The sequence below is a fragment of the Rissa tridactyla genome, chromosome 8 (genome assembly GCF_028500815.1).
Source record: "Rissa tridactyla isolate bRisTri1 chromosome 8, bRisTri1.patW.cur.20221130, whole genome shotgun sequence".
Classification (NCBI taxonomy): domain Eukaryota; kingdom Metazoa; phylum Chordata; class Aves; order Charadriiformes; family Laridae; genus Rissa; species Rissa tridactyla.
The window spans coordinates 17,571,375-17,591,703 of record NC_071473.1 but is presented as its reverse complement, the minus strand read 5'-3'; the positions used below and the strand labels follow the sequence as shown (position 1 = coordinate 17,591,703).

The following is a 20,329-nucleotide window of genomic DNA, read 5'->3' as shown; positions in this document are numbered from 1 at the left end:
CCATCAGCACAGCGGGACAGGGAGCAGGACTGGGATTCCACCACACTGGCATCGTACCGAGACCGGGAATGGGAGCGAGACCAGCATTGCACCGCACCGGCACTGCACCGGCACCGGCATTGCAATGCACCGGCACCCCACCACACCAGGACTAGGACCAGGACTGGAATTGCACCTCACCGGCATCGTACCGGGACCGGGACCGGCATTTCACTGCACCGCACCACACTTGCACCGCACTGGCACCAGCACTGGCACTGGCACCAGTGCACTGCGCCAGCACCGGGGCCCCCCCAGCGTGGCACAGACTGACACCGGGGTGCTCCCTGGGATCCCCAACAGCCACCGTGTGCCCCATCTGGGGGATGCCCCCGGGTCTCCCCCAGGCACAGAGCCCCAGTGGGCCCCCCAGCCCGGGATCTCCCGCTGAGCCCCTTCTCCCACCCCCAGCTGGGTGCAGGGAGCTGGGATCCCCCCCAAACTTCTTCCTGCCCCCCACCCCCAGCACCCCATTGCCCGCCCGGCCTCCTGCACCCCAGCCTCACCGCACCCCATGTGTCGGTGCTGCCCGCATGCCATTCGGAGCTGAACATATTACCGGCACCAAGTGCCACAACTCACAACCAGTGACAGCCGCCGCCGTCACCGCGCTCCCCCTGCCCCTTTCCTCCGTGAATTTCAATCAACCCTGGCACTAAAAATAGCTGCGCTCGGGTGCTGGGCAGGGCTGCACCCGGTTGCTGTGGTTTTCCCTTTTTTTTCGCTCCCAAAATTCTGGCTGGGAGGCTGGGAGCGGCTGCCACGGCCCTGCCGGGAGGGTGAAGGCCCAGCTGTGCCGCACGGTGTGAGCGTGGCACCGCGGCACTCTCCGGGGTGCAGGGGAGCAGCCCAGCCGGTGCCAGGGTGCCACGGGGTGATAGCCACCATGAGGACATGGACCAGATGGTGGGGACACCCCCCCAGGCCACCCGTGGCATTGTCATCACCAGCAGTGCTGGGACGCCCCACTGCGGTGGCCTTGGCACAGAGGTCCCACTCGCCGGGGCACCGTAGCACCCATGGGTGGCGTGCAGCGTCCAAGGCTGGGTTCGGGCTCTTTTGTCACCGTGGCAGCCAGTCTGCGCCATCTCGTGGTGGCGGGGACCCCGTCTGTAGCCCCCAGCAAGCCCCCAGGCAGTGGTGATGGACCCCAGCATGTCCCATGACCCCGGCAGCCCCAAGGCAGCGGTGATGGTCCCCAGCGTGCCCCATGGCTCTAATAGCCCCGAGGCAGTGGTGACGGGCCCCGGCATGACCCATGGCCCCGTCAGCTTCAGTGATGGGCCCTGGCATGCCCCATGACTCTGGTAGCCCTGAGGCAGTGGGGCTGGACCCTGTGCATGTCCCATGGCCCCAGAAGCCTGGAGGCAGCGGGGATGGATCCTGGCATGCCCCACAGCCCTGGCAGCCCCGAGGCATCAGTGATGGCCCCAGGCTGGGGCTAGTTCTGGGGCAACCAGTAGCAGAGAGAGCAGTGTGGGCCGGGGCCGGTGGCCCCAAAAGTCTCCGGGGTGGCCCGTGGCACCCATCCCACATCCGGGACTGCTGTGCCAGGAGCTCTGCCCATCGGGCACACCTTCCCCTGCTGGCACCGGTCCGTATCTGCCTGCCATCTTCCTGGTATACTGCCCTGTGGTGCCACCGTCCTCCTGGTGACATGTCCCAGCACCCTCAGGTTTGGTGGCACAGGACGACAGCCATCCCCCTGCCCTGTGCCCCCTCCCGGGTAGGGGACTCCCCGTTAGCCCCCAAGGGGCAAAGCAGCAGGCACTGGGCTCCTGCCAGCGTGGCTGGGACCAAACCCAGTGGGGCTCCCGCTGGGGTGACGGTGGTGGGGACCAGGACCTGGCGGTGCTGGTGACAAGGGCCTGGCGGGCTCTCAGCAAACCCCCCCCCACCACCACCAGCAGCCGCATTCCTCCCGAACCAGTTTGGCAGGGTCCTGTGCTGGTGCCAAGGCAAAAAATCATCCGGGTTGGGTTTTTCCTGGTCATGCCCTGTTTCACTCCGGTGCCGAGTCAACAAGGAGGAGAAAAGAGGATTTGCTGAAACCCGGTGGCCCCCCCCAGGCACTACCAGCGCCCCCCCAGTGCTGCTGGTGTCCCCCCCTCCCCTGCCATTTCTCACCCCCGAGCCCCCCACGCCGCCGGGAAGGATCCCACAGAAAGCCAGGAGAGGGAAGAACGAGGAGGCAGAAGCAAGTGAAAAATGACCCAGTTTAATCCCAAAGCCTCCCCCTCCCCTCCAGCTCCAGGGTTTCGGGAGCACCCTGGACCCCCTCACCAGGCCCCCTCCCCAGGCCGGGCTCCCTGCAGGAGCACCCGGTGCCTCTCCACTCTGGCGCGGGGAGAAGGAGCTTTCCGAGGCGTCCAACCTCTTCCTCAGCTCTGCCGGCAGCCCCACACCAGCACCGGCCCCCAAGCCGCGTCCCACCACCCCTCGCCCCACAGGGGCCACCCAGAGCCCTTATGAAGGGGTCCTGATGAAGACCATCCTGGTGGAGTAGATCAGGTCCACCAAGTAGGCAATGAGGTTGAAGATGGTGAGGAAGGTGACCCCCAGGTGCTTGTTCCAGGCGCACTCACTGTTGCAGGGGTTGGGGCGTTTAGTGTCCTTGAAGCTGTAAAGGGGCCAGAGGACGGTGGCGGTGATGTACATCACCAGGGCCAGGGCATTGTAGCCCACCAGCATCTTCTCCAGCGGGCAGGGAATGTAGGCGAGGCACCGGCCGATGGTGAAGATGATGATGAGGAAGGTGACGATGAAGCAGATGGAGTAGACAGCCACGCACCACTGCAGGCCGGCTTCTGAAGCGTAGCTATCCAGCAAGGAGAAGATGAGGCAGGCCACGTAGACTTCAAAGACCTTGAGGAGCCCTGGCACGGTGGAGAGGAAGCTGCTGATGTCCCCCGGCTTGGCGCGGGTCAGCCCCACCTCGAGGGCGTAGGCGAGGAAGCAGAGGCAGGAGGCGGTGGTGGCCACAGCCTTCTGGGCACAGTGGCTGCTGCAGGGGCTGCCGATGGAGGTGGAGGGGTAGACCACCGAGGTGGTGAAGACCATCAACGCCGCCAGCATGGAGAAAGCCGAGGTGAAGTCATCCCAGGAGATTGGCAGCGCAGAGTAGAGCTCCAGCAGCTCCAGCACGAGCACCAAAAGCGTCACGGTGAAGCAGAAGCACCAGGTGAACATGCACCACGTCCCATAGGGACTCTTGTACTCCCCCGTGGAGGCCACCAAGCTGAAGGCAACGCAGGACAGCACGACGGCAAAGAGCCGGGCGATGCCCACCCAGGAGGTCACGGCACGGAGGTTCACCGTCGCCACGGCCATGGTCCCGGCCAGCTCTCCCACGCACGCCGCGTGCCGGGAAATGGGTGCTGCTGGTAACCACTCTTATCTGGGTGTCAGGACGGAGGGGTGGGGCGCGGGGCAGGGAGCCTCCGGCCCCCCGAGCCACCCGTGCTGAGGACCCCCCCCCCCGGCTGTGCTGCCACCGCCGCCACCACCGCCGCCACCACCTCGCCGAGGTGGCTGCTGGGGGCTGGCGGTGGCAGCGGCACGGGCGGGTGGATGATTAACACGGGGCTGGGCGAAGGGTGCTGGTGCTTGCGGTGACGCTGAGCCCCGCGGCAGGGCCGGGGGGGTCGGGGGGGGCCGGGAACGGGACGGGACAGGGAGCTGCCGTCCTGGCACTGTGCCCTGGCTCTGCCCACGGTGGGAGGCACAAAGGGACCTTTCATGCACTCCTGGAGCACTGGGGGGGGACTGCCCGAGGGGGCACTCCCATCCCCACGCCACGCCGGGGCTGCGCCCACTGGGGACACCCGAGGGGTTTGAGGGTGCCCCTGGCGGGGGGGGTGCCACAGTGGGGAGCAGCTGGGTGTGGCGCCCCCCCCACACACACACACCCTTGCAGGTGGCAGCTTCGCACCCCTCCCAGCACCTCCACACCCCTCCCAGCACCTCCGCCACCCGATAAGCGGCTCAAAGTCCGGCCGTGCCAGCTGCCATCACCTGGCAGGGTAGGTGGGGTGACTACGGGGAGGGGACCGGCACCTTGCCCTACCCCGGCCACCCGTGGTGCCACCAGCACCCCGCCGGCAGCACCGCCACTTCCCTGGGGTGCCTGGATGGTGATGGCACCAGGCGCCCTGGCAGCACCGTGGCAGGGGAGGGTCTCGCCCCGTGGCCCCAGCGCAGGAGGGTGGTGGCACGTCAGAAGCAGAGGGTGCAGCAGGAGGATGATGATGGCGAAGGCTGAAGGCTCCGGGCTGACCTTTAATGTCACGCATGGGGTCTGTGCCCATGACGGAGCTTGGGGACGAGGGACCTGGGGACCAAACCCAGGGGCAGCGTGGCGCTCTTGGAGGGGGGGGGGGGTGTCCTCATCCCAGGCAGGGTCCGGGCGCAGCCACTGGTGGGCAGGGGACGGGCACAGCCGTGGGGGTCCAGTGGTGGCTCCGGGTGGCGGGAGGGGACAGGACACATGGCAGCTCAGAGGTCACTGCCACCCTCGCCCTTGCCGGGCAGCCCGTTGGGGGGGCTCAGCGCCGGCCCGTTGCTCTCGTTCAGCCGCCGCACGCGGTAGCTCTCATAATGGACGTTGTGGGTGATGTCCTTCAGGTCCTGCAGGTGGGACCTGCCCCGGGGCAGCAGCAGGGAGGGAAGGGCATCAAGTCACCATCCCCGCTGCCACCGTCCCCCCCCCGCCGCGGGGTGCTGTCCCCCCTGCTATCCCGTCCCCCCCTCCGCCCCTCACCGGATCAGCAGGTCCCGCAGGAGGGCGAACTCGCAGTGCGCCGGGTTCTCCACTGCAAAGCAAGGCAGAGCGGGGCAGCGGGATGCTCGGGGAGCACGTCCCGGCACCACAGGAGCACCGGCACCGCTTCACGCCGCACCCCTCCCCCGCCTCAGCACCCACGCGGGCAGGGATGCACCCATGGGTGCTGCTCCCCGCACCCCCCGTTGGACCCTCGCCCTGTTCCTGGGGGTGCAAGGGGCTCCGCTCACCTTCGATGATGCCCCACTTGGTCTTGCGGCCCAGCACCCGCTTGCCGTTCACCTGGTGCTCCTGGTCCGCCCCCACCACGGCGAAGGGGATCTTCTCCTGCCGGCGCAGAGGAGCACGCTCGCCCTGGGGTGCTGCCAGGTCCCCCCCAGGGACAGCAGCACCCCCAGTCCCAGCATCCCGGCACTCACCCGAATCCTGTCGTTCAGCGCCCTGTCATCTGGGTCCTGGTCGAAGTCCTCCTGCGGGTACACGTTGATGGCGTGGGCCTTCAGGTCCTCCTGGATCTGCGGGATACAGGGCTTGAGTTGGGGTTTGGGGGGGGACATACGCGGCACCCCGGGAGCCCCTTGGGGATTTGTCCTCACCCGTTGCTTGAACTCTGTCCGTTCCTCCAGGGTGAGGGAGTCGGCTTTGGCGATCACCGGCACCACGTTGACAATCTTGCTGAGCCGCCGCATGAACTCCAGGTCCAGCGGGCGCAGCCTGCCAAGGACCACCATCACCCCAGGGTGACCCCACCATCACCACCCCAGGGTGACCCCCATGACCATCACCCCAGGATTACCCGCACCACCATCACCACCCCAGGGTGACCCCACCACCACCATCACCCCATGTTGACCCCACCACCATCACCCCAGGGTGACCGCCATGACCATCACCCCAGGATGACTTGCATCACCATCACCCTGGGATGACAACACCATCACCGTCCCGAGGTGACCCTACCACCATCGCCCCAGGATGACCCACACCACCAAGCAGGGAGCACCCATGGGTGCTGTGAGTGGGGACTCACCAGTGACCCGTGGGGGGGATGAAGTAGACGCATACATGGACGCGGGTGTCCGGGATCTTCCTCTTGCGGGTGATGAGGATCTCCTCACGCAGGTACCTCTCGTACTGCTCGTTGATGTATTTGATGATGGGATCCCAGCTGGGGGTGAAGAGTTGGGGGTACAGCATCTGAGCTCAACCTCCCCCCCCCTAAAATTGCCACCCACCAAGCTGGGATGCTGCACCACATCATGTCCTACCAGTTCTCGTTGTTGATCTGGTCCCCGAACCCCGGCGTGTCCGTCACCGTCAGCTTCATCTTCACACCCTTCTCCTCGATGACTATGGGGCAGAGACGCAGGTCAGCAACCGCGAATGCAGCCTCAGACCATCCCCCCGCCCTGGTCCCCTGCTTCTCCCCATGGTTGGTGGGACACCCCATGGTGGTGACCTTACCATGGGTGACGGACTGCAGCTGCACCGTCTTGGGGATGCGTTCCTCCTGGCCGGGCTGCGAGGCTTTGCGGCTCACCTTGGACTTGAAGAGGGTGTTCACCATCGTTGATTTCCCCAGCCCGCTCTGCCCTGCAGGGGACGCCGACAGCTCCAGTTTATCCCCCATGATAAATTAATTCCAGGGCAATCAATACCTCAGTATCCATTTGGGAGCAGCCCAGAGGCTGGAATAGCTCCGGTTTCTCCCCCAGCAAATTTATTCCCTGGGATGATAACACCTCGGTACCTACTTGGGAGCATCCTAGAAGTCTGGATAGCCCCGGTTTGTCCCCCCAATAAATTTATTCCTGAGGATGATAACACCTTGGCACCAATTTGGGAGCATCCTAGAAATCTGGAGAGCTCTGGATTGTACCCCCAATAAATTCATTCCCCAGGATGATAACACCTCAGGACCCAATCAGGAACATCCCAGAGGTTGGAATAGCTCTGGTTTCTCCCCCCCAATAAATTTATTCCTGAGGATGGTAACACCTTGGCACCCCTTTGGGAGCATCCCGGAGGTTGGGATAGCTCCGGCTCATCCCCCCGCAAATTTATTTCCCAGGATGGTAAAACCTTGGTACCTACTTGGGAGCATCCCAGATGTTGGGATAGCTCCGGTTCATCCCCCAATAAATTCATTCCCCAAGGTGATAACACCTTGGCACCCATTATATGGCACATTCCATAGCTCCGGTTTATCCCTCCCCCAATAAATTTATTCCCCAAAGTGGTAACACCTTGGTACCTATTTGGGAGCATCCCAGAGGTTGGGATAGCTCTGAATTATCCCCCAGTAAATTCATTCCCCAAGTTGATAACACCTTAGTATCCATTTGGGAGCATCCCGGCGGCTGGGATGAGCTCACCCATCAGCACCGCTATATTATCAGGTACAGGATGTCGCTCCTCTTCAATTTATTGCTTAAATCCCTTAAAATTCCATAAAAGCGTAATGTCCCCCAGCATAGTGGCATCAGAGCCAGGATTCCCACCCCAACCGGGCGCAAACCCCGCAGCCAGCACTCACCCACAACCATGATGTTGAACTCGAAGCCCATCTTCATGGTTTTGATTTTCATCTGGTCGAGCACGGCTTCGATTCCCACGTAACCGAAGAGCTGGCAACCCGCCGGGCCGGGCGCCGCGGTGAGGGGCATCTCCTCCTCCTCCTCCTCCTCCGGCGGTGCGGCCGGCGGCTCCATGCTGTGCTCCTGGGGCTCCAGGCTGCTCCCTGCACGGGTGGGCGAAGGCGGGTGAGCCCGGACAACCCCCCCACACACACCCCCGCCGGTGCCCACCCCTCCGCAGCCACCGTTGCCCCAGCAGCAGTCACTCCGGCGGACACGTAGCCCCGGCACATTCCTGGCAGCCGGTGAGGCTCGGCATGGCAACGGGACACGCCGGCCCCCCGCAGACGGAGGGGGACAGGGAGGCGGCGTGGTGGCATCCTGGGGGTGGCCGTGCCGGCGGGTAGCCCTGTCCGAAACCCTGCCATGCCACCATGCTCTGGGAGGTGGTGACATGGGGCACGGTGGCCACCATGGGCACCCTTTGCCCAGCCCACGTTGCCACCCACGCCGAGGCCACCTCCTGCAGCGCCCGCTCCAGCCCCGCAGCAGGAGGTGTCACCCCACATCGGACCCGGGCACCCCCCCTGTAGCCCCGGGGGGGTGTTGGGGACAGGCACGGGGTTCACCCGGGGGACCGTGGGGGCCACCAGAGCTCCGTGCCCGCCCCAGCCCTTTGTGAAGCAGGTTGGGGGGCCCCCCGAGCCCTTTCTTCCTCCTCCTCCTCCTCCCGCTGCCCGGCACGGCCATTGTTCGGGTCCTACCTCAGCGCCGCAGTGCCCTCGCTCAGCACCCCGCTACGGTCGGGGTGTGGGGGGGGTGTCCCCCGGGTGCCATCAGCGTCCCCGTCCCCATCAGCGCCGCCGCCAGCCAGCCCCCCGGCTGGCACCAAACCCGGCTCTGGCGAGGCTGCCGCTCCCACACACGACCAGCATGGCAATATGGCAACATCCCTCCCCCTCTCTCTCCTCCCCCACCGGCCCCCCCCCCCTTTCCCAGCCCCCTCCCCGCCACAGCCAAGCCCCTGCGCCCAGCTTGCCGGTTGCCCGGTGGGCTGGGGAAGGTGCCCACCTGGCAGTTGGCATCGCTCGGCCTCCAGCCAGGCCACTGCAAGTGGGGAACACCAGCACAGGGATGACCCCCCTCCCCCCCCACCCCCGGATGGCACCCATCACCCCCATGGGTGGCCGCGGTGGCATCGAAGAGAAGCGGGAGCGCTCGGGGGTCCCATCCCCGCTGGCACCCACCGGCTCCCTGGCGAGGGTTGGTGGCCCTGCCGCAGTGCCCCACGGCGCCTGCGTCCCGTCCCATTCCCCCCCCGCCCACGCCACATATGTGCCAGCCGGTTCTTGGCGGCGGCGAAGCCGGGGCGGCAGCTTGCCGATGGCCGGGGCTGCCGACGGAGACCAGATGCCCTGCCAAGGCCACCGCCGTGTGCCACGCAAGCCTGGGTATAAGGCACGGGTGGGTAGGGGCCAGCCTGGGGGCACCAAGAGATGACGGAGACAAACATCCCCGTTGCCACGGCAACAGCATCCCAGGGGTGGCGGGGACGGGGGTGGCACCCAGCACCCTGTGCCCAGCGGTGGGTGCAACCCACCGCTGGGCACAGGGTGCTGGGTGCCACCCCCACCCCCCCACCGCCACCCCCAGGGATGCTGTTGCCATGGGGTGACAGGGGCGATGGCAGGGTTGGGGACAGCAGTGCCATGTGTCCCAGCTCCCCCCCCCTCCCTGCCACCAGTCGGGGTGTTCCTCGGAAGTGGCGAAACAGCCGGGGACTTCCTGGTGATAGCGGTGACACCCAGCGGCTCCCCCACCACCACCCCGGTCCCTGTCACCCCCCCCCCGGCAGTTGCCGGGACAGAACCAAGTGATGCAGCCACCCACCGCAGCCATGATGTGGTCCTTGTACCCTCCGAAGGGGGCGGCGGGTAGAGCCGTGGAGTGCCTGGCAACACCGGCTGCTGCACCCGCAACTGTCCCCCCACCCCGGGTGGGACCCGATCCCCGCACCCTCTGTCCCTGCCCTCGCTGCCGAAAACCACCGTGGGCAACGGCTGGCAGCCGGGCGGCCGCGTGGAAGCTCTTCGGCATCACCGCGCACCTCCGGGGCGAATGGCTCCTGCAGCCAGACCTGTTCGAGGACTCATTAAAGATGCTCTTATTTTCCAGGCAGGGGCGGGTAATCCCGGGTCCGTGGTCTCCTCCACGGATTTAATTACTGATGCGGGGCTAATTGGCCGGTTCCCTAGGGAAGTCTGTAATAAGGCTCCAGGGGCGGAGGGCGCTGGGAGAGGATGAGCCGGGAGAGAAGCTCCCGGCCTGGCTGCTCGCCGCCGTGCCAAACTGGGCATCGGATGGGGAGAACGTGGCTCCGGATCAGGTGGGGAAAAGGGATCTGGCCCCTCCGGCACAGGGATGGAGGATTTGGGGGATGCGGAGGGAGAGGTGTCCACCACACCGGCGAGGAGCATCTCTACCCACCCGGCCGAGCCTGACCCAGAAATGCCGGCACCTCTCCCAGCGCCAAACGCAACCCAAGGGGACGGCAGTGACAATCCCCATCTGTGGCCGGACCGGGAGCCATCCTGCCTGGCCGGCTGGCTGTGGCGCAGTCGGGAGCCACGGCGAGCAGAAGCAGAAGTGAGCCGGCGGGCGAAACTCCGCGCGTGCCCGCCCGCAGGGGACCGGGGACCCAGGGGCTCACCCTGCCCCGGTGGCAGCACCCACCCTGCCCGCACGCCACCCTGCCCGCTGCCACCGCCACGGCCACCCCTACCTGGGCGAGCCGGCCGGAGCCGGGGCTGCTGCCGCCGCCGAGAGCTGGTCACCGGGGCCAAATGGCTCCTGGGGTGCAAGGCGGGGAGGGTGGCTGCAGCCCACGGCTCCTCCTCCGCTCCTTCTCCTCCTCCTCCTCCTCCTCCTCCTCGCCCGGGGCCCTGTGTGGGCGACCCGGCGTGGAAGTGAAACACGGCGGCCGCCGGCTCGCTTGGTGCTTTCCCTCACAGGGCGCGGGACCAAGCGTGCCACCCCCCACCCCACTGCCACCCCACGGGTGCCAGCGGCTGGGGGCTGCGGTGGCCTCCCGGGAGAGGAAACGGCGCGTCCCCACCTCTTCCTGGCAGAGAAACCGCCATGGCCGGCAGCCCCTGCCAGCCCCGTGCCATCTGCAGGGCAGCCGGTGCCCAGGCGCTGCCCGCTGGCTGGCGCCCCGCTCCGCAGCTTGGGCACGCCAGGCTCGGCCACCCTGCCAAACCCCGGCTCGGCCCTGAGCACCGTCCCCCTGTGTCCCCATCACCCTGGCTCAGCCCCGAGCACCGTCCCCCCGTGTCCCCATCACCCTGGCTCAGCCCCCAGCACCACACCCTGTGTCCCCATCACCCCAGCTTCGCCCCAAGCACTGTTCCCCCGTGTGCCCATCACCCTGGCTTCTCCCCGAGCACCCCCCCGCCCCGTGTCCTCATCACTCGGGCTCATTCCCAAGCGTTGTTCCCCTGTGTCCCCATCACCCTGGCTCATCCCCGATCACTGTCCCCCCATGTCCCATCACCCCAGCTCATCCCCAAGCACCATGGCCCTATCACCCCAGCTCAGCCCCAACCACCGTCCCCCTGTGTCCCCATCATCCCAGCTCATTCCCGAACACCATCCCTCCGTGTCACCATCACCCTGACTGGGCCCTGAGCACTGTCCCCCCATGTCCCCATCACCCCGGCTCAGCCCCAAGCACTATCTCTCTGTGTCCCCATCACTCTCACTCATGCCCGAGCACTGTCCCCCTGTGTCCCCATCGCCCTGGCTCAGCCCCAAGCATTGTCCCCCATGTCCCCATCACCCTGGCTCAGCCCTGAGCAGCATCCCACTGTGTCCCCATCACTCTCGCTCATGCCGGAGCAGTGTCCCCCTGTGTCCCCATCACCCTGGCTCAGCCCAAGCACTGTCCCCCCGTGTCCCCATCACCCTGGCTCAGCCCAAGCACTGTCCCCCCGTGTCCCCATCACCCTGGCTCAGCCCTGAGCACCATCCCCCTGTGTCCCCATCACCCCGGCTCAGCCCCAAACACCGTCCCCTTGTGTCCCCGTCACTCCGACTCGGCCCCGAGCACCGTCCCCACTTCCCTGGCCAGCGGCGGGCCGGTGGGGCAGCCGGGCTGGCTGGGCCGCGCGGCCACGGGCATTGCTGGGGGATGATTCACCAGCCCGGAGCAGATGTATGGATGCCTTCCCCGGCGTCAGTACTTAGAGCCCGGCGACGGCGGCTCCCATGACACCCCAGCGAGACGGGCAACCAGCCCCAAGCGCCTAAACAGGGAGCCCCGGCGGCGGTGGCCATCTCCCGGCCACCCCGGTGTCCTCCAGCCTTCCCTGGCGCGGCCGCGGGGAAGGGGGACACCAGCGGTCCCCCGCCCTGCGCTTGGGGACAGGCACGGGCTCGGCAGTGCCCACGCCGGCGCGGTGGCAGCCGAGGGTACGGCTGTGCCGGGGAGCCCCGCGTCCTTCCCACCCCTCCCCGGCACGAGGCGCGCGCCGAGCACGCCCCAGCGCACCTTGGCCCCCCGCCACCTCCTGCGCCCCGGCGGGAAGGGTGGAACAGGATCCCTCCCCCGTGCCAAGGCGAAGGAGGGATGAGAAGGGAAGAAAGGGCTGGACGTGGGACAAGATCGCGGGGTGATAGCCGGCACGCGCGGGGGCCCTGGCGCTGCCGCCGATGGGGCACATGTGTCCCAACCTGTCTCCCCGCGCCGGGGAAAACAATTAGCGCTAGGGCGGCGCGGGAAGCTCGCCAGGCACCCCGGGGCCGGGTGGGACGGGAGTCCTGCCAGCACCGCGCTCGGCTTCGTGCTGCATGGCTGGCCCCCCCCACCGCCGCCGCCGCCACGCGCCATGCCGGGCGGGCGGCATCCAACGCGCCGCACAGCACCACCGGGGAGGGAGGGGGGAGCTGGTGGGGCCCATCCTGGCCGCGTTGTCCCCAGCGTCACCGTGGCCCCGCATCACCACCCTCCCCGGCATGGGCAGCGCTGGGGTGGCTGGAGGCGGCAGGGGTCACCGAGGCGGGGGGGGTTGGCAACGTCATGCCCAGCAAGGGGGTCCCGGTGGGGAGAGGGGACAGGAGTGAGTCCTACCGTGCTCTGGCGTCACCGCAGCCCAGCCGCCGCCTGCAGCCTCGCCGGGAGCTGCCACCACCACGCGGGGTCCCCACGGCCCCGCCAGCCCTGTGCTGGGGGGGGTCACCCCGACTCTGCCACCGCCTCCGGGTGCTGCCGGGGTCCCCATGGCTGGCACCAGCACCAGCCCCCCGAGGAAGGCGGGCTGGGAGCTCACTTGCACCGTCTGCGGCTGGGACACCAGCTTGAAGGGGGCGGCCTGGGGGGCCAGCGGTGGCCGTGACCCCTCAGCCCTCCCCGGGCAGGGGGCTGCGGGGACCGCGGCTGCCTCCCCTGGGCCCCGGAGGAGCAGTGGGGGCCGGCGGGCCAGGCCAGGGCTGGCGCCAAGGCTGACCCTCAGCTGTGGCTGGGGTGGGACGTGGGGGGCCGTGTCCCACCCCCCCTGCCCCTCGGGGAGCGTGGAGAGCCCCGGGGCTGCGCCGGTGGCATCATATGGGGCCAGGGAGCAGGAGGAGGAGGAGGAGGAGGAGGAGGAAGGCTGGTGTGTGTGGGGCTGGTCGCTCTGGGTGCCCCACGGCAGGGGGTCCGGCAGGGGGGTCCCCATCCCCAGCTCCTCGGCGATGTGCAGGTCCAGCGTCGGCAGCGAGCTGTGGCTGGCGGTGGCCCCGCCGAGGGGATGCTCCAGCTCCGTCGGGAATACGCTGCCATGGGACGGGACCTTCTTCAAGCTGGGGCCGGTGGCCGGGGGCTTGCTCGGCGGCTGCGGGGGGCCAGTGGGTGCCGGGCTCTCCAGGCTAGAGGATGAGCTGCGGAGGCTCTCGCCGTCGCTGCCCGGCCCCGTGGCGAAGCCCCTGTGGGTCTGAAAGGAGGCGGCGCGGGCGATGGCGATGCCGGTGGTGCCATTGGCTCGGCCAGCGGAGAGGCTGGTGCTGAGCCGGCTGCGCAGCACGGGGCTGGGAGCCGGGCTGGGGACGGTGGCCGTGCCCGAGCGTGGCGGGTGGCCGGCCTGCAGCAGCCGGTGGCTCTCGGTGCCCGGGGACAGCGGTGGGGAGCCGGGCACCTTGTCCCCATCCTCCGCCTCGAACGACTTCTTGAGTGCTGGGGACAGAAAGAAAAAAATGGTGGCATGAGAGTGGCACCCACTGGGTTCTGTCCCCTCCCCAGCCCACCCCATGGCCACCCCTGTGCGCAGACCCCCAGCCGTGCCAGCACCCAGGGGTGCCCCCTGCGCAGCCGGATGCCAAAGGGCCGTTTATGAGCCCGTCGCAGATGGGAAACCAGCCCTGACGCATTGTCCCCCGCGGTTTTTGTCATTGTCCCCCGTGGTTTATCTGTTGCCGGCTGGTGCCGCCAGCTCCCCGCAGAGCACACTGCCCGCTTTATTCCCCCTGTAAGGGATCCAGCCCTGAGTAACCGAATCCCCCCACCCAACCCTCTCCCCCTCCACCCATCCAAACAGCCACGCTGGGAAGGATTCCTGCCCCCTTACAGGTCGTTAACCCTGAAGCCTACTGATGGCGAGGCAGGCCAGAGCGATGGCTACACGCAGCAGGAAAGTTCCAGTCCACACGGGAGGCTGCAGCCATGCCTCCCATGCAGCTTCGCAGCAGCGATGGCAACCACGAGCCCACACCGTGGCCCCGGGGCTGCTGGTGGTGCCAATGTGCCCCCCACATGGGCACACACACCCCCCACCCCCGCCCCACCGCCCCGTGGGCATCACAGCGCCTGGCTCTACTGCAAAGCTTCTTGACGGAGCAGCCGTTGGGTGCTTGGCAGCGGTGGGGGGGGCCCTCTCCCCCTGGGCACTGCGGCCCAGCTGGGCCCCCTCGGGAGCCGCACTGCTGCCAGCTCTGCCGAAACGGCACCGTTTGGTGCCGGCAGCCGGTTCCCCGGCCCCCCGGAGAGCACGGGGGGCCCGGGCCCCCGCCAGGCAGCCTTCTTCACCCCCGTTGCCAAGCGGCGGGTGGCTGCCTCCGGCGGGGAGGCTGGGGGAGGTGGGGGGCGGCCCACGCTGCGCCCCTTCATCCCTGCCACGCCGGCACGTGCGCCAGCCTGCCCCAGCACGGCACCAGGCCGCCCTCGCCCTCCTCTTCCTCGGCCCCATGGCTGCTGCCCTGGCTTGGCCGCGGTGGCGGGGGCAGCACGGCAATGGGGGGGGTCCTGTCCCTGTCCCCTCCCCAGGTTGCCGCTGTGCCCGGGGCTGGGCAGGGGTCAGGGGCCAGGGCACGGACGCTGCTAATAACAGCTCTCCTCCGGGCAGGTATTTCTCCGGCCGGTCCGGCCCTGCTCCGCCGGCCAGGTTGCCGGGGGTCATGGGGACAGTGACCCCCCTCCCCACACCCATCTCACTGCTTCGGCACCACCGGGGAGCATGATAAAATGCCTCTTTTCACCCCAAACCCGCCCCTGGTTACACGTCCTCACCCGTGGCTTTGGCTGCCCCAGACCCTGTCCAGAGTGATGGGTGGCGGGGGGGGGGGAGATGCAGGGTGAGGTGGGGGGGGGTGGCAGGGGGTTTAGGGGGCATAGCAGGGGGTTGGGGGGGGCCTGGCAGGGATGGAGGGGGGTGGCAGGGGGTTTCACGGGGGTAGGGGGGTGGCAGGGATGGAGTGGGTGGCAGGGGGGTTCAGAGAGGCGTGAGGTGTGGGGGGTGGCAAGGGATTTTGGGGGTGGTGGGTGAGGTGTCGGGGGGACGGCTGGGATGCAGGGGGTGGCAGAGGGTTTAGGGGGGCTGGCAGGGGGTTTCGGGGGGGTGGTGGATGAGGTGTGTGGGGGATGGCAGTGACGGGGGGGCATGGCAGTGACGGGGGGGTGGGGGGGTGGGGGGTCCCGGCAGCGGCGGGGTTAAGGTGCCCGGGGTAGGTGCACACATTCCTCCCCGGCGAGGGCAGCAGCAACTCCGGGGTCGGGTTTCGCCTCCCGCCCGCCCCCCCCCGGCCCCGGCCCCGGCCCCCGGCCGCAAACCCGGGGGGGGAGCGCACACACGCAGCCCCCACACCCCCTTGAAGAGCTTTGTAGCCATCCCCCCCCCCGCCCACCCCGCGGGCGCCCCCCCCCCCGCCACGGGCGCACCCCGCCACACCCCCACACCCCCCCCCAGGGTGCCAAGGAGGGCGCCCCGCGGGGACACCCCCTCATGGGGGGTGAAAGCAGCCCCCTCCCCCCCCCCCCGCGACGCGCAGCCCCCGGGGGACACCCCCTACACGCTACCCAGCCCCCGGGGCGGGGGGGGGCGACGGACGACGCAGCCCCTCAGGATGCCCAGTCCGGGGGGGGGGGGAGGGGCATGCCATCACTCCCACGACGCGCAGCCCCCCCACGACGCGGAGCCCCCGGGGGGCATCCCCCTCCCTCCCCGCCAACGCTACCCAGCCCCCTGGAGTAGGGGGGGGGGGCGGGGACGAGACACACACGCAGCCCCCCCGATACCCAGTTCGTCGTGGGCGGGGGCATCCCATCTCTGCCCGATGCGCAGCCCCCCAGGGACGCACACAGACACAGACACAGACACACACCCCCCCACGATAACCAGCCCCCCCGGGGGGTCGGGGGGAGCGCAGCCCCCAACGATGCTCAGCCCCTGGCGGGGTGGGGGGGGGGCATCTCATCCCTCCAAGACGCCCAACCCCAGCAGCATCCCCCCCCCCCCCCGATACCCACCCCCGGGGGGCATCCCCACCCCGTCCCGCGATACCGAGCCCCGAGTGGGGGTCTCGCCGCCCCCCCCCTCCCCGCTGTGGGGGGGTGGGGGGGGTCCTGCAGCGCCGTCCGCACCTTCGAAGTCGGAGAGGATCCCGTCCAGGTGCTCCTTAACGGAGAGCCGGGCCATGGCGGAGCGGGGCCGGGGGGGGGCACCCGCATGGGGAGGGGGCGGCAGCACCGGGGTTGGCGGGGTCGGGGGGGAGCGGAGCGGAGCGGAGCGGAGCCGCGGCTGAGCCCGCCGAGCCCCGGGACGGGACGGGCCGGCGCCGGCCGCCCTCAGCGGGGAGGGGAAGGAGGAGGGGAGCGGTGCGGGGGGGGTGGGGGGGTGGCGAGGGGGAAGGGGGGGGGGGGAGGGAGGGAGGGGAGGGGGGGAGGTGCTGCCCGCGCCCCCGCCCCGGCCGGACCCCCCCCCGCCCCGCAGCTCCCCGGGCCCGGCCCCCGCAGCTCCGCCGGCCCCGGGATGCTGTAGCCCCTGGGCTCTGCGCCGGCCGGGGACACCCCCGGGGGCGGGGGGAGGATGGGTTGGGGGGGGGTGTATGTGTCTGTGCGCCCCCCCCCCCCGCCGCCTCATCGGGCTGGCAGCGGTGGCCGGAGCTGAGCCCCCCACACCGGCTCCCCCGGCCCCTGCGCAGGGCAAGCGGGGGGGCTCGCCTGCTTCACCCCATCGCCCCCCCACCCCCCGCCGCCCCCCCGAGCGCTGCTCGCTGTGGGTGCTGCCTCTGCCCCCCCCACTCCGTGCCTGGGGGGTCTTGGCCAGGCTGGGGGCCAAGCCGGGGAGGTCCCAGTCAGGCTAGGGAGTCCCAGGAAGGCTGGGGGGGCACCCTGGTCAGGCTGGGGGTCGCAGTCAAGCTAGGGAGTCCCAGGAAGGCTCGGGGGGGGGGGGGGGCGGTCCCGGTCAGGCTAGGGAGACCCAGGCAAGCTGGGGGGTCTGGGCCAGGCTAGGGGCCAGGCTGGGGGGTCCTGGCCAGGCTGGGGGGTCCCAGGAAGGCTGGGCAGGACACCCTAGTCAGGTTGGGGGTCCTGGTCAGGTTGGGGGTCCCAGACAAGCTAGGGGGTCCCAGACAGCTGGGGTGGAGGAGGGGAAAAGCCAGGCTGGGGGGGTCCCAGGCAGGTTCGGGGGGTCCCAGGGAGGTTCGAGGGGTCTTGGCCAGGCTGGGGGGGTCCCAGGAAGGCTGGGGGGGGGCTGTGTCCTGGCCAGGTTGGGGGATTCCCTGGTGAGGCTGGGTGTCCCGGTCAGGCTGGGGGCTCCCAGGAAGGCTGGGTGGGTGCCAGGCAGGCTTGGGGGGGGTGTCCTAATCAGACTGGGGGGGTCTCAGGAAGGCTGAGGGGAAGTCGCGGTAAGGCTGGGGGTCCCAATCAGGCTGGGGGTTGTAGGAAGGCCGTGGGATCCCAGTCGGGCTGTGGGGTCCCAGGAAAGCTGTGGGGTCCCGGTCAGGCTGGGGGGTCCCAGGAAGGCTGGGGGGGGGCTCCCAGGCAGGCTGTGCACCACAGGCCTTGCTCCCCCAGGGGTTTCCAGCTTGGAGCAAGAGGAACGAAGGGGGCTGGTGCAGGCAGGGCTGCCTATGGCTGCCTCCTCCTGGCTGGGTGCGTGTGGGGTGTTTGCCCCGGTGTCACCGTCCCCTGGTGCGGCTGTCCCTGCTGGGGGGGTCATGTCCCATGCTGGGCCCCCCGGAGCTTCCCGGGGAACCCGCTGGAGGGGACCACGCTCCCCGTGAGCATCCCCGGGTGCTCCTTCCCGCAGCGAGTCCCATGGGGTGCCGCAGGCAGCACCCCGGGGAGAGTGAGGGGCCGCCCCCCTTAGCCTGACGGGGGGGGATGCTCAGGGTGGGGGGCATCATCCATCCCCTGGCTGCTGAGGGTTAACCCCCCTCCCAGCCCCATCCCGGGACGGGCAGCAGATGTGGAAGGGGAAGGTGCTGGATGGAAATCCCTTCTCCGGGCAGGGGTCCCGCAGCGCCCGCTCTGCCCCTCACCACCCTCTGGCCCTCAGTGAACACCCGCCGGCTGGAGCACATTCCTGCGCTGGGCCCGGGCTGGGGGCGCAGCCGGATCCGGCCCTCCCATGGCATCCTTGCCGGGGGGATGCGGGATGTGGCCACGGTTGCCCTTAGGTTTTGAAGGTGCCCGCTGGCTCGCCGGGGAAGGGGCTGGATGGGCTCCCACCGGCCGCCCCACGGCTTTTTGGGGGCAGGAGACCATTGCTGCCCTCGGGGTCACGCTGGGTGAGGGACGGATCCAGGGCAGCTCCGCTTTCCCCGGTGGCTTTGTCGTTTCACGGCTGGTGCCGGCGTGGTGCCAAGCCCAGTGGAGGGGCTGGAGGGGGACGGGGAGCCGGGCCGAGCACCCCGCGCCCAGCGTGGGCACCGCGTTCCTGCCACCGAGGCCAAGAGGACAGCGGAGGCCACCAGGAACACCAGGACAGCAGGGGCTGGAACCCCCGACACCGCACCCAGGGTCCGCTCGGTGCCTGCTGAATTCCCCCGTCCGCATCCAGAGCATCCCACTGGAACGGACGGAGAAGCTGGAGAGCTCTTCCCCCGGCGCTTAGAGCAGCCTTTCGGAAACAGCTCGGCTTCCCCGAGGATTTTTGGAGCCACGAAAGCTCCATAAATCTCTAACCTTGTTGGAAATATTTAAATGCATTTAATTGTTGGGTTTTTCTTTTTAAATAAATAACAACCCCGAGCCGCCCTGCAGCTGCTGAGCCGATGCTGTGGAAGGGCGGTTCGGAGCAGCTCCGGAGCTTTTCCTGAAGGATGCGGAGATCTTTAGGGGCTTTTTCTGGAGCAGTTTGGAACAGGCTTGGAGAGGTTTCAAGCTGCTGGGAGCCCTTTCCAGAGGAGGCGCGGAAGAGCTCGGGGGGCTCCGAGTATTTTTTGGATGAGTTTTAGAGCAGGAGCAGCGCGGAGCCGGTTACGGTTGGGGGTGTGTGTGTGGAGGGGGGTTGCTTAACACCTCCCCGCTCTCGATGGGAGGGGGGTTTAGGGGCGTTTCAAGCCATTGGGAGAAATTTAGAGACGTTATCGTAAAGTTTTAATGCCATTGAGCAGTAGGTTGGAAAGATCCGGAGGAGTTTCGGGAGTGGGGGGGGGGGGGATGTTTTGGGAGGGTGTTGGAACACTCAAGGCTGAGAGTGCTTCAGAGCTGCCACAAGACCTTTTTTTTGTTTGGTTTTTTTTTTTAAACGATCCATTTTGAGCTATTTCGAGGAGTTTTTAGAATTTGAGGACTTTAAGAGCTACTTATTTGAGCAACTCAAGTGCTTCGGCGCTGCCCCAAGGCCCTTCCAGAGGCTCCGAAGCAGTTTTACAGCCCCTCGAAAAGGACCCAGAACCGCCCACCCCCACCCCGGAGCACTTTATTTACCCCATTTCTAGAGCAGCTTCACACTGTTGGAGGTAGAGCTTTTCCAAGGAATTTTTAAAAGGGCTTTTTAGAGGCGTTCGGAGAAACCTTGGTGCCCGCCGGAGGGACGGCGAGCAGTCGGGAGCCCCGCGGAGGCCTTTTTAGAGCGGCTCGGCGCTCGGTTGGGAAATAATTCAGGGCGTTTTTAGAGAGCTCTGAGCATTTCAGAGGCATTTCCCAGCACGCCGGAGGAGCTCAGAGCCCCTTTGCGGCAGCTCGGGAGGAGTTCGGAGCAGGAGTTCATCGGAGTCGTCCGGAGGCACCGCGGGAGCTGAGAGGGTTTTTTTGTTTGTTTGTTTTGGTTTTTTTGCAGGTTCGAGCCCTTTTTTGGGGGGCTTACAGGGGCGCTGGGAGGAGGCAGAGAGAAGCCGAGGGGGGTGTGGAGCGGCTCAACGGGGCGTTTTAGGGTGTTTAAGGGATTTTTAGAGTTTAGCCGAGCGCTGGGAGGGTTTCAGCAAGATACGGAAAAGGGAAAACCTCCCCGTCCTCACCCGGAGCAGCCCCAGGCGAGTCCCTGCCGGTGCCAAGCTGCAGCCTGGCCCTGTATCAGCTGCCTCCAAACCCTCCAGAGCAGGGGGACACCCCAGGAAGGGGGGGACAAGGCCACCTCCAAAGGTCCCTCACCCCACCTGGACCCCAAAGGGTGAATCCCCCCCCCCAAGTTCCCACCAGCACAGCTCAGCCAAAGGGGAGGTTTTGGCTCCCTTTGACCCC

General features: G+C 68.0%; 2 protein-coding genes across 3 annotated transcripts; both read right to left on the bottom strand.

Moving 5' to 3' along the window:
• Nucleotides 1-2,335: 2,335 nt before the first annotated feature.
• Nucleotides 2,336-3,392, bottom strand: LOC128913471 (myeloid-associated differentiation marker-like). Its single transcript, XM_054211101.1, has one exon. The coding sequence runs from the start codon at nt 3,367-3,369 to the stop codon at nt 2,506-2,508; it is 864 nt and encodes a 287-aa protein (XP_054067076.1). The 5' UTR covers nt 3,370-3,392; the 3' UTR covers nt 2,336-2,505.
• Nucleotides 3,393-4,497: 1,105 nt separating this feature from the next.
• SEPTIN12 (septin 12) lies at nt 4,498-12,775 on the bottom strand. Of its 2 annotated transcripts, none has more exons than XM_054211087.1 (10): nt 12,524-12,775; nt 7,356-7,559; nt 6,284-6,412; nt 6,088-6,169; nt 5,850-5,987; nt 5,416-5,533; nt 5,239-5,334; nt 5,050-5,146; nt 4,799-4,850; nt 4,498-4,678 (listed from the first exon to the last, which is right to left on the bottom strand). In XM_054211087.1, exons 1-10 carry the CDS (start codon nt 12,672-12,674, stop codon nt 4,534-4,536), a joined length of 1,212 nt encoding a protein of 403 aa, XP_054067062.1. In that variant the 5' UTR covers nt 12,675-12,775; the 3' UTR covers nt 4,498-4,533. The 2 variants fall into 2 exon arrangements, with proteins under 2 accessions (XP_054067062.1, XP_054067063.1); XM_054211088.1 differs by lacking the exon at nt 12,524-12,775 and adding an exon at nt 10,178-10,425.
• Between the last annotated feature and the right edge of the window lie 7,554 nt (nt 12,776-20,329).